At 46.4% G+C, this 13,162-nt stretch overlaps 1 protein-coding gene across 5 annotated transcripts in view; it reads right to left on the bottom strand.

Annotated features, from left to right (window-relative positions):
* The window catches only part of srrm1 (serine/arginine repetitive matrix 1), a 21,594-nt gene extending 9,189 nt beyond the window's left edge, over positions 1 to 12,405 (bottom strand). For 3 of the 5 annotated variants that reach the window (XM_064302228.1, XM_064302243.1, XM_064302237.1), the window contains exons 1-9: positions 12,273 to 12,405; positions 10,884 to 10,973; positions 10,368 to 10,490; positions 6,477 to 6,647; positions 5,863 to 5,966; positions 5,356 to 5,568; positions 4,005 to 4,208; positions 3,752 to 3,874; positions 3,212 to 3,468 (exon numbers count right to left, since the gene is read on the bottom strand). In XM_064302228.1, coding sequence (XP_064158298.1) covers positions 3,212 to 3,468; positions 3,752 to 3,874; positions 4,005 to 4,208; positions 5,356 to 5,568; positions 5,863 to 5,966; positions 6,477 to 6,647; positions 10,368 to 10,490; positions 10,884 to 10,973; positions 12,273 to 12,293 — 1,306 coding nt within the window. In that variant the 5' untranslated portion in view covers positions 12,294 to 12,405. Of the gene's footprint in view, positions 1 to 3,211; positions 3,469 to 3,751; positions 3,875 to 4,004; positions 4,209 to 5,355; positions 5,569 to 5,862; positions 5,967 to 6,476; positions 6,648 to 7,190; positions 9,501 to 9,860; positions 10,321 to 10,367; positions 10,491 to 10,883; positions 10,974 to 12,272 lie in introns of those variants that run through there. The other 2 variants (XM_064302250.1, XM_064302259.1) reach the window with 2 other exon arrangements.
* Positions 12,406 to 13,162: the final 757 nt, after the last annotated feature.

Below are 13,162 nucleotides of genomic sequence, written 5' to 3'. Positions count from 1 at the left end.
TACTTTTACGCGCAGCCGCGATATCGCTGATGGGGCTGTAAGAGCCAGCTACATTATTGCCAACGAGCTGGTGCAGGCATCCAAGCCATTTTCTGATGGGGAGTTTGTAAAAACATGCATGCTGAAGGCTGCAGAAGTCGTGTGCCCTGAAAAGCGACCTGCCTTTGCCAATATTAGTCTAACGAGGAACACTGTCGCAGATCGGGTGACAGAACTCTCAAGTGACTTGACAGGCCAAATGAAAGAGAAAATCAAGTCATTTATCGCATTTTCAATTGCAATAGATGAGAGCACCGATGTCACAGATATTGCTCAACTGGCCATATTCGTTAGAGGTGTTGATGAAACTTTGACCATCACCGAGGAGCTGCTTGAATTGGTGCCCATGAATGACACCACAACAGCAGATGACATTTTCAGTGCTCTCGTTGGAGCGCTGGACAAGGTGGGAGCGGACTGGTCCCGTGCCGTGAGCCTGGCTACCGACGGTGCGCCATCAATGGTCGGGAGAAAGGCAGGCGTTGCCACAAAATTCCGTGACAAAGTACAGACCGCAAATGGAGGACAAGAGTTTTGGGCATTTCACTGTATTTTGCATCAGGAGGCGTTATGTTGCAAAACACTGCAAATGGACCATGTTATGAGTGTGGTTGTGAAAACTGTCAATTTCATCAGAGCGCGCGGTCTAAATCACCGTCAGTTTGACACATTTCTCAGTGATAATGTCATTCATGCTGGCCTACCATACCACACTGACGTGCGGTGGTTAAGCAGAGGTGCAGTACTCAAGCGCTTCTTTGAGCTACGAGGGGAAATTAGACAGTTCATGGAGAAGAAGGGACGCCCAGTAAAGGAACTTAAATGCAAGGAATGGGTGCAGGATCTTGCGTTTATGGTTGATATTACACAACACTTGAATACACTTAACACTACATTGCAGGGCCGTAACAGAGTTGTCACTCAATATTACGACAGCATAAGTGCGTTCAAGATGAAACTGTCACTGTGGGAGACGCAGCTATCCAACGGTGACACCGCGCATTTCTTGTCTCACAGCTGTGCGTCCGGAGGCACCGGACCGTCCCGATAATGATTTGGAAAAATATAAAGACAACATAACAGATTTGCTGCGAGAGTTTGAGCAGAGGTTTCAGGTATTCAGTGAACTTGAGAACAAATTTGGCTTTTTTCGCTCGCCATTTACAGTGAAGCCTTCTGATATGCCAGCTGACATTCAACTCGAGCTTATTGACTTGCAGTGCGATTCCGCTATGAAGGATAAATTTGGGTCCGTGGGATTGGATACGTTTTATCAATATCTCGTGCCAGGTTACCCCAAATTAACAGCCATGGCTGCAAAGGTTCTATCCATGTTTGGGACTACTTATCTTTGTGAACAGGTGTTCTCCGTAATGAACAATAATAAAACAAAGCAGCGCTCAAGGTTAACAAATAAACACTTGAATGACATTGTTAAATGTGCTGCTACTCAGGATTTGACACCTAATATCGATACACTTGTGAAGGCAAAAAGATCCCAAGTTTCAGGAGCCAGCAGCAGCAAGTAGACTGCAGGAGTGCAGTGAGAGAGAAAAAAAGTGTGATGACACGAAATTTGTTTGCACTCATGAATACAGATCATTAAAAATAAGATTAATCTGGTTTCATATTAAAGACAATTAATATTGTGCAGTATATTCTCAGCTTCAGTAGGCCCAGCCTAGTAGTTTAATCTGATGTAGTCTAATCTTATTGCCCATGCACTGCTATAACTTTTATTTTGTATTTTTTTTATTTATTTCAAAGCAGTATGACAATTAAGGCGAAAATATTTTTTTCATAGCTCCCACTTGAGTTTGTTTAGTGTGGTGAGTTGGTTCAGGTGTAAAACTGCATTCACTTAACTGTTAAAATAAACCAGTTGTTAACACATTCACCGCCTAACATGAAATCATTTTTTTTTTTCCATTGTTTGTGAATAAATGTGTTGTGCTTAGAAAAGATCCCTTGTCATCCGTGATTATAATATGTAGGGTAGGCTACAAATGTAGGCTGAATGATAAAGCATAGTACTGAAAAACAAAGCTAAATATTTGGAGTTGACATTCTTTTACTGATCCGGCCCACCCGAGAACAGAAAGTCTGGATCCGGCCCCAGAGCCAAATTGAGTTTGACACCCCTGTCCTACAGGGAACAGGTCCTCACAATGTCCTACAGGGAACAGGTCCTCACAATGTCCTACAGGGACAGGTCCTCACAAGGTCCCACAGGGACAGGTCCTCACAAGGTCCCACAGGGACAGGTCCTCTCACTGTCCTACACAACGCAGGTCCTCACAATGTCCTACAGGGAACAGGTCCTCACAATGTCCTACATGGAACAGGTCCTCAATGTCCAACAGGAGACAGGTCCTCACAATGTCCTACAGGGACAGGTCCTCACAATGTCCTACAGGAGACAGGTCCTCACAATGTCCTACAGGAGACAGGTCCTCACAATGTCCTACAGGAGACAGGTCCTCACAATGTCCTACAGGGACAGGTCCTCTCACTATTCTACACAATGCAGGTCCTCACAAGATCCTACAGGGGACAGATCCTCACAATGTCCTACAGGGACAGGTCCTCTCAATGTCCTAAACAACGCAGGTCCTCACACCATCACACAAGGGACAGGTCGTCACACTGTCCTACAGGGAACAGGTCCTCACAATGTCCTACAGGGACAGGTCCTCACAATGTCCTACAGGGACAGGTCCTCACAATGTCCTACAGGGACAGGTCCTCTCACTGTCCTACACAACGCAAGTCCTCACAATGTCCAACAGGGGACAGGTCCTCACAATGTCCTACAGGGACAGGTCCTCTCACTATCCTACCCAACGCAGGTCCTCACAAGATCCTACAGGGGACAGGTCCGCACAATGTCCTACAGGGACAGGTCCTCACAATGTCCTACAGGGACAGGTCCTCTCACTGTCCTACACAATGCAGGTCCTCACAAGATCCTACAGGGGACAGGTCCTCTCAATGTCCTACACAACGCAGGTCCTCACACCATCACACAAGGGACAGGTCCTCACACTGTCCTATAGTGGACACGTCCTCACAATGTTATTGAGGGGACAGGTACTCACACAGTCAATACAGGGGGACAAGTCCTCATGCTGCCCTAACAGAAACAGATCCTCACACAGAATGGGGTAGTTACCTGAGGACCTGGAGGGAGAGTCAGAGGGGCGGCTCTTCCTGGTTCGAGGGGAGGGGGAGCGCCGGCCTTTGGGGGGTGAGCTCCCGCCGGTGGGTGGGGGGGTTCGTCCTCGCCTCCTGGAGGGGCTGGCGGGGAGGTCAGCCCGCTGAGTCTTATGAGGGGGGGTATTGGACACCCTCTTCGCGGCCTTTTTCTGTGGTGAGCGGGAGGAGGATGAGGACGAGCTGCCGGAGGATGACGGGGAGGGAGAGCGCCTCCTAAGGGACAGGAAGACCAACTAATTCAACCCACAAATCATCCAATAAAGACATACACCAGGTAAGCACTCACCTAAACAACCAACCAGTTGACTATCAACTAACTAAACAACTAATCAGTTAATCAACTGAAATCAACCAGCCAAACAACTAATTAGCCAATCAACTGAATCAAGCACACAACCTATCGACCAACTCGCTGATATTTACTTCTGTATAGCATATCCTGACATGCATATATACACACGCACGTGCACACACACACACACACACACACACACACCTCCGGACGGGGGAGCGGCTGCGGCGGTGCCGGGGAGCAGGGGGGCCCCGTCTGGGGGGGCTCCGTCTGCGGGGCGAGCCTCCGCGCCTCCGGGGGCTCTGCCTCCGCCGGGGGGAGTAGGACCTGCGTTTGGGGGGAAGAGACAAACGGGGCGTCCCGTTTCAGACCAGCACCACTGCCCGCTGTCGCACGACCCAGCAGAGGAGAACTGCAACCCAAAACAGCGGAGTCTGGGACGTCTGAACGGCCTCACCTGGAGCGGGAGCGGGGTCTGCGGCGGGACCGGGAGCAGGACCGGGATTTGGAGCGGGACCTGGAGCGGTGCCGGGGCCTGTCCCTGCGCCCGTCCTTCTCCCGCTCTCGCGGCCGCGCCTTCTCCTCCTTCTGCACCGCCGCCTCCGGGAACGCCTCCTTCGCCTCCTGCGCGGAATCCGGCTTCACCTCCTTCAACACGTCACTGGAGATTCACACACACACGCGCACACACACACACACACACAAACGCACGCACACACGCACGGTCATAAGCCACTTTAGCCCTTGTGACAGGCAGGAACTTTAAAGACAACATTATGTCATTACAATAGATAACCATGCATAATGCCAGTGTTAACAATCTTATACACCTATGCATAAAGACAGTGTTAGAATGGTGTCATAATTAATACCCATGTACAATTAGTGTCTTCATGATAAGGAACAGATATCCTTGTATAAAGATAAGAACAGATCTTAGAATAGATATCTGTATATAACACCAGTGTTGGAATGTGTGATAATCATGTGATAATGGACACCAATGTATAAACACAGCATCAGCAGGATGTGATAATAGGTACCAGTGCACAAGGACAGTGTGATAATGGATACCAGTGCACAAGGACAGTGTGATAATGGATACCAGTGCACAAGGACAGTGTGATAATGGATACCAGTGCACAAGGACAGTGTGATAATGGGATGCCAGTGCACAAGGACAGTGTGATAATGGGATGCCAGTGCACAAGGACAGTGTGATAATGAGATGCCAGTGCACAAGGACAGTGTGATAATGGGATGCCAGTGCACAAGGACAGTGTGATAAATGGATACCAGTGCACAAGGACAGTGTGATAATGGATGCCAGTGCACAAGGACAGTGTGATAATGGATACCAGTGCACAAGGACAGTGTGATAATGGATACCAGTGCACAAGGACAGTGTGATAATGGATACCAGTGCACAAGGACAGTGTGATAATGGATACCAGTGCACAAGGACAGTGTGATAATGGATGCCAGTGCACAAGGACAGTGCGATAATGAATACCAGTGCACAAGGACAGTGTGATAATGGATGCCAGTGCACAAGGACAGTGTGATAATGAATACCAGTGCACAAGGACAGTGTGATAATGGATACCAGTGCACAAGGACAGTGTGATAATGGATACCAGTGCACAAGGACAGTGCGATAATGGATACCAGTGCACAAGGACAGTGTGATAATGGGATGCCAGTGCACAAGGACAGTGTGATAATGGATACCAGTGCACAAGGACAGTGTGATAATGGATACCAGTGCACAAGGACAGTGTGATAATGGATGCCGTCTGAAGCCTGACCTGGTGGAGGAGGCCTCCTGTATGAGCGGCTGGGGCTGGGCGCTCTGTGATTGGTCGGGCTCCGGCAGGGGCTCCTGCAGGTTTTTGGGCGGCGCGGGAGGGGGCGAGGCGGCGACGGGGCTGGGCTTGCGACGGGGGGAGCGGGAGTGACTGCGCTTCCTGTCCCTCTTCGCTGGGGACCGTCTCCGTGGTGACGGTGATCTGGACTTCTTCCTGTTTACCCGCCAAACCCCAAGAAGCAGAGTTAACACGTAGTCACTCCAGCTCATCGTACAGTCACATATTTCCAATGTCCCGTCTCATAAAACATGCATCTAATTAGCCCTCAGGACCTGAGAAATGGTCCAATTCACGCTTTGAAAGGTAGATTATGAAGCTGAAGAGCACTACCCTAACACGCAAGCTCCATCCGTGACTTATACAAGCCAAAAAACACACACGCACGCACGCACGCACGCACGCACGCACACACACACAGAGAGCTCCTTGCACGCCCACGTTATTCACCTTCTGGGACTTTTGGGTTGATCCTTCTCCCGGTTTTCCTTGTTCTCCTTCTCCTTCTTCTCTTCATCCATCTTCTTCAGGGAGGCCAACTTCTCTTGCTCAATCTGCATCAATCCAGGCACAATCGCCACATGGTTAGACAAGCAGTCGTCATTCTATCCCAACAACTCCGAAGAGAGCCCCGCTGACCAGCTCCCGCGCTAACGTCCGAGCACCCGCACTAACGTTCGAGGGCTCGCGCTAACGTTCGAGGGCTCGGGCTAACCTTCGAGCGCTCGCGCTAACGTTCGAGCGCTCGCGCTAACGTTCGAGCGCTCGCGCTAACGTTCGAGCGCTCGCGCTAACGTTCGAGCGCTCGCGCTAACGTTCGACAGCTCGCGCTAACGTTCGACAGCTCGCGCTAACGTTCGAGCGCTCGCGGTAACGTTCGAGCTCGCTGCGCGCAGTCCTGACGTTCAGCACTGCTGCGTTGAGCTCGCGTAACGTTCGTCGTACTAGCTCCGGAAGGCGGTCGTGAATCGCGGTTCGTACAGCTGCGCGCGCTCGCGGGAAGGCCCGTCCTTCGAGCGCTCGCGCTAACATTTCAGTGCTCGCTGGCGCGGCCTGCGTCACACCTGTCTCTGTTTGATCTCCTCCTTCTTCTGCTCCAGGAAGGCGGTGGGAATGCCGGCGATGTTGTCCTGGGCGCTCAGCAGCAGGGGCCACAGGTCCTTCATGAACTCGCGCGCGTTCTTCCCGTTCAGGAACCCCGTCAGGTTTATCTGCATCATCTTGCTGTCCGGGTTCTGCAACACAGGCACAGGGGGGAGACAAAGACGGGCGCGAGATTTAGCGCGAGCAGGGAACGGAGAGGTAGGGGCCGGAGGGGGAGGCGGGGATCTACCTCCCCCCCCCCTCACAACTCCTCTAAACTATAGCCCTCAACCGCTAAAGACAAATCTGACTAGACCGCTAAAGCCCTCCTCCCCCTCCCTCCATACGCTAACCGCTGAGGCTAACCTTCACTGCTCTGCCCAAGGAAAACCTGGGAGCTGCAGCTAGCTGACCCCTGACCTCTGAGAGCGACATAAAACATGTACATATGAATCTGCATGCATTAAGTCCCTCTGGACTCTACTCTTCACCTCTGAAAACTAAAAGCATAGCCTTAACCATACTTGGTAAGATGCAGCAAAGGAACTTTAAAAAAAAATAAATAAATAAAAACAACATTGGTATTTGCAACATCTGTCTTCAAAAGGGGATAACTGACCACATGTCCCACACCCTCTCCCTCTAAACTGATTCCATGAGGCATTTTTTTGGAGGTGGGGGGTGGGGGGGGTCACCATTTCATTTGGGGAAATTTTTCCAGTGGAGGGGAGTTTCTCTCATCCGTCTCCCAAACGTGATACGATGTCACTGAGTCGATTTTTTTTCTTTTGTTTTTTTTTGAGGGAGGGGGGTGGGTGAGGTGAGGTGAGGGGGGGGGGGTTGCAACAAGATCCACAGAACAGAGTGCATCGACACCAACAAAGCCAAAGCTTCCGGAGTCTTCCGTGCGTTCCGCAGGGGGGCCTCCGGGAGCGCCCGAACTCTCCTGCAGAGAGAGGCCTTTTCCTGGGCTTTCTTCAGTGCCTACCGCTCGAGACTCAACCACCTTGAGTTTAATCTTATATCATTTATCTAAATTGCAAAAGACGAACAAGCAATAATGAGTACACAGGCCACAAAAAAGTTTAAGTTTCTTTTCCCCCTTTCTTTCTCATGTTTAGTTTCAAATTACTCAAGAAATAAAGATTTCAACAACTCAAAGCATTAACAACAAAAAAAAAAAACCTTGGCACATTTAATTCCCGTCAAAATCATAAACTCTATATCAAATCCAAGTTTCCCCCAATATCTAAAACACCATGTAATGTATTTAATGAATTTAAAAAATGATATGTGGATTCATGATGTGATCTGCTTAAAAATGTTCAATCATGTGTTTAAAATAATAATGACAGTAATAATGTACCTGTCTGGTATCCCAGCAACACCTTTATGTGGATCAAAATAAACTTGAAATGTTAGGACAAAAAAAATTACAGAAACGCTGTTAACTAGGGGTGCACCGATTTTCTTGTCCAATACCCAGGGCAGAATATTAGTCTAATACGCACAACCAAAATGCTGCCGCATTACCGCAAATGTCATTCTCACTCTGCCCATTAGAGGGCGCATCAGGACAAAAAACTCGGCAGCCCGAAGCTCAAGGAATCGCCGCCTTCATTTAAGGGGAAGATAATAGCTTCCGTTTGAAAATCCATACTAACAATCAGAAAGCCGTTTGTTTTTAAACAAGCAGCTGTGACAGAACGAAGGAAAGCAAGCTCTCCGTTTAAACGTAGTTTCGGACAGCCGAGAACGGCAGTTTAAATATCCTGGTGACCCTGATTAAAAATACTGACCGTCGCACAATTAGGGTATTGGGCTTATTCATAAACACCGCTAGCTTCACGCTTCGTACTTTCTTATGAAGTCTGGCCAATGTTACAAAATAAAGTCTCTTGGACAACCAGAAACACCACAAGGACGCCAAAATAACCCACTAACACTGCAGGGTTTTAACTGCCACGTAAGGGGTCTAGTCTACACTCAAATATTACATTACAAATATTACAGATACTCTTTCCCAGAGGAACTTATGCAAATGATGATTTCTGCCTTACTGAACCTGTGTTTTGTAGTTGTCCAATGACCATGAAATGCAGTTTTGTATGTTGTTTTGAATAAAAGCATATGCTAAATAAATGTAATGTAATGATATATTTTTTTATATACGCTCCATTTATAGAGCTGGGTATTTTACTGAAATCCCAACTGGCTAGCAAGAGACTAGCAAGCACTCCACTGTCATTCCCTCACAGCAGATGCTTCCAAACCGCACCTTTCAGAAGCTGTTCCAAGCCCTCACTTTTCAAATTGACGACTTGGTTCTTCTGTCACTGAAACGGTTCGATCAATCGCACCGCTTTATGCGAGAATGCTACAAAATATACGGTTTAAAAATGAGCAGTGCCAGTAGAACGATGCTTGGCTGTACCAGTCTGTATAATGACTAACACAATGACTGCAGACCGAAGCACAAAGCCAGCTTTAAGTCACAGATTCATTGTTCTCTGTTTCGCCTTGCTCTGCCCTGTTTGTGAGCTGTAAAACTATACAGAAGGGCGCCGAGAGCAACTGCTAGCACAACGCTAACATCCGGTCCACACCGTGTCAGATCTGGTTGCATATTTATAGACTTTCAAAAAGACATCCTGAAATTAATTAAATTTCCAAAGCCAAAAATGCATGCTCAACGTTACTAGTCAAATGGATAGATATAAATCAGCTATCGGATCGACTGGATAAAGTAGCACTGGCAGACTATTTTTATTTTTAATTGTAGGACTGGATTTTTATTTATTTAAATAAAAATGTGAATCTGAGGACTGTTGGTACTTACAAGTAACTGTCACCGTTGTAGATCTTGCGTGCGTGTACGCCACACAAGTAACGAACCACAAACTGCCTACAGCGCGACGACTGAGGTACGTTCCAATAACCCCTCCCATCGGTGCACCCCTACAGCTGACATCAAAAGACCTCGGGTGAGAGTTTTACATCTCTTTCTACAAGATGGAGAAAAATAAATAAAACTCCACCACAACACCATTTGATAGCTGTGAATATCTCACTAAAAACACACCACCATCGGGCCTCCAGCAAAAAGCACTTCTGCCATCAGTGGAGCAGTAGACCCTTTTAACACGTGTGATATGCTGGAGGTGGAACTGTCTGAACAAAGACTAGGTAAGTGTCAAAAGGGCGTACTGCTTTGTCTCGCCCGTTTTAAAACAGAGAGTACATTCAAAGTGCTTTGATGATCTCTCTCTTTTTTTTCTACATCAAAAAGTAGTAAATAAATAAAAATGGCAGTGGCCTAAAGCTCTTTCACTTGCATGGTTTTTGATCCCCATCACACAACTCACCTCCAAACACACACTGCATCATCAAAGGAGTTGGGCTCTGTGAGACCTAATTAGGTGTTGGTGCTATACGTCTGACGCAAGGAATAACATCCATATTTCCATATTGGTTCAGGCCTTTTAAATCATAAATCACATCATCATTAGAAAACTGCTGTCAAAGGCACTTTGTCACATATTACAGCAACAATTCTCTTTTTTTTCCCCCCAGCAAAAAGACAAACACTGTTTTGTATCCACAGTCCTTCCAGCGGTAGACAAAGGTCCCATTGTAATTATTTGTCTCTTAAATGTACTGTTTATTTTATTTATTTAGCCTCCTCTCCAAATTCATTCAACAACATTAGTAATTAACAAATGAAACTGAGAACTTCTGAATTTTCTACCTTCCTCCCAATTCACCCACCCTCGACTTCAGCAAAAGACAAATAAAAAAAAAAGAACAGCAAGACCTATTTCAGTAACTCAACAGTAAGAAAAGCAGGGCAAAAACAGTGTCGACAGCATTACCTTCTCCTCCAGCTGGTTGAAAATGAACTCTATGACGACGTCATCCTCGAACCCCAGTATCTCTGTCACTCGCTGCGTGATCCAGGGTTTGATCACCTCCAAGTTGACCTTGGTCATGTCCACCTGGAGGGGGGGGGGCAGGGGGGGGGGGGGACTTTACCACTGAGCATACTAATACAGCAAGGAACAAACTACATGTTTTCTACATTTAAAAAAATACTCCTGTTGTGGCAGAAAGCTCGGGGAATTCTCCCCTTAAAACTATTGCCATTTCATGAAATACAGTTAAAAGCTTTTTATGATTAAAAAAAAAATTAAAAATAAAAAGTATAATATGTAAATAAATCAAGCACTGACAAAACAAAATTTTTAATAAAATTACAAAAAACATAATTCCCAAAAAGGGCTACAAATTTTAGTTAACTTCACCTTCAAACTCCATACACTCAAATACATGGGGGAGATGTGTTTATGCTTTTAAAAAAATAAGAACATCGGCAGCGTTCGTGCAAATACCTTCTTCTCCAGGCATTCTGCGAACTTGAGTTGCTTGAGTAGTTTCTTCTGCTTGTTGCTGAAGCGATTGTCTTGCTCTGCGCTCGTGCCCTGGTGACAGAACACGACGGGAGTGCGGGTCAGCTGGCCGACAAATTATCGCACGATCAACACTCACTTCGTATGAAAGGTATGGCGAGCCTGTAGTGATCAACTTAGATGGGACGGACGGTCCTCTCTACTCTTCGAACAGACTTTAGTCCATAAAACACAGCACATGCTTTTCGATATACGTTCTCACTCGTTCTTGGGGCTCTGCACTAACATATTGTCAAAGGAGCACACGTGCTCCTAATCTGAATTTTTTAGGCGCACATTAATTCATCCCGATTAATGGATCTGGTCCTAAATTATTTTTCCAGTTCGGACATTGATTTTCAGGCGCAAACTGGACAATACTAATTTCTCAAATGCAAAGCTAACGCGTAGAGACATTACCGTTGTCCACCCCAACATGCTACTGTTAAAAGCTAATATGAACAGGCCTAATCTAACCGCCACTCATCAACTCACCCTTCATGTTACGTTAGTAAACTTCATATATGTGTACTTAGCTTATTGGGAAATGACGACTATCATGAATGTATACTTTAGCTATGGATAGCCAGTGCGTGGGGATTTCAAAAACGAGTTTGGGATAAATCGCAAGAACGCGAGAAAACGGCAAAGCAACTCGCGTTATAAGGCAGACATTTTGCATTAGCCGAGTGTTAGCTAACCAACTGAACGCAGTGTCGAGACTAGCTACTGCTGTAGTCTACGTATGAGCCGAATTCCATATCTGACATTCAAATAATTGCATCTATTCGGAAAGCCGTGGCCATGAAAGTAGTATTAAGCAAAGTCAAATAACAGGATCTTAGCCAAGTAGACGACATATGGATATTTAGTTTGCGTTACCCGCCTTAACTATTCTGCTCGTCAGTAGGCCTCGGATTTCCAGGCAACATTTAGCGACGTTTGCTAACGCTGGCTTGGACATTAAGTGTACGAAGTGCCCCGAAACCTAAACGGAAAGGTACCAATCTCAAATAAATTGCATATCACATAGGACATATACCGCAGCAAGCCTGACAAAAGTTACTGGACCAAGCTGATTCCATTTAAATGGCCAGTAGTTCGTTATCTGGTTAGCTAAGAGTGGCTGTATTCTGATAACAATCCGCCATTTTTATTCCCACATATAACATCGCCTTGGCTGCGGAATGGCGCACGAATTTTGTCTAGGTAATGATGTGGACATTGGGGGACTGACACAACACCGTGCGGCAGATTGCCGTTTAGATCTTCGGCCGACGTAAATATTCACTGGATAACCTTCAGAAAAGCATAAAATAGTCAGTTACTTACGCGGAAGAATCCCGCGTCCATCTTCTGTCCGTGTGAAGAGAGTGTGCACGCAGAAAGACGTGCCCTCGGGACCCACAATGCAGCGCGACAAGGCGATTAACCGCGCTTCTTAAAAAGGCCACTGTGGGGCGCTACTGACCTTTTCTGACGTTTCTGCTCGGTGTGTTTCTTCGAAATAGTGCATTCGTTGTAATGTAATGTTTCATATATTCTAAATAATCATTTTCTCACCTGTCATAATCTTCCGTAAGTATTTTGTAATCTGTCTGAGGTCCATGTAATTACACTAAGTGTTTAGGTAACGTTACAGTTCATCTTACTGTTATTTACTGTAGACAACATAGTCTCAGATTTTTTCAAAGTTTTAAGTAAAAAATCTCGCGTCTCGTTCAGTTGAATAACGAGCTCAAGAGAAACGGAACAACCAGTAGCGTTTTCGAATGTTTCGGGTGTCAGAGTACGCTGACCCAGTGACTTGTTCTAAACGCAGTTGCGCTTCCAGAATTTTAAGAAGCTTTCAAATGTGGCTTAAGGGGGTAAATAATCTCCCCTAAACATGAAAAACCCATAATTAAGACGAATTAACATCTATTTAAAATTCTGGGATTGCAGTCGTGGTTGGAACAAAACCAGCATACACAGAGGGCACCTAGGATCGAGGTTGAGAACCATGTATATGTATATGTTGAGAACCACTCCATTGACCAATGAAAGTTCAGCGATGGTTTTGAACCCAAAAACATTGTTGCTGCCGAGAGGAAGATCAGCCTGGTGCGTGTGTAATGACCCCTACTGTACACCCAGATGAACTACAAGCCATTTGTTCTCACAAAAAGTAGACTAGAACCGTTGGTGTACTTGCTCCAAATCAGCACTGAAAAGTAAAACGG

This window comes from Anguilla rostrata, chromosome 1 (assembly GCF_018555375.3).
Source record: "Anguilla rostrata isolate EN2019 chromosome 1, ASM1855537v3, whole genome shotgun sequence".
Taxonomy (NCBI): Eukaryota; Metazoa; Chordata; class Actinopteri; order Anguilliformes; family Anguillidae; genus Anguilla; species Anguilla rostrata.
Note: the sequence above shows the minus strand (reverse complement) of the source record. Positions and strands in the feature narration are given on the sequence as shown.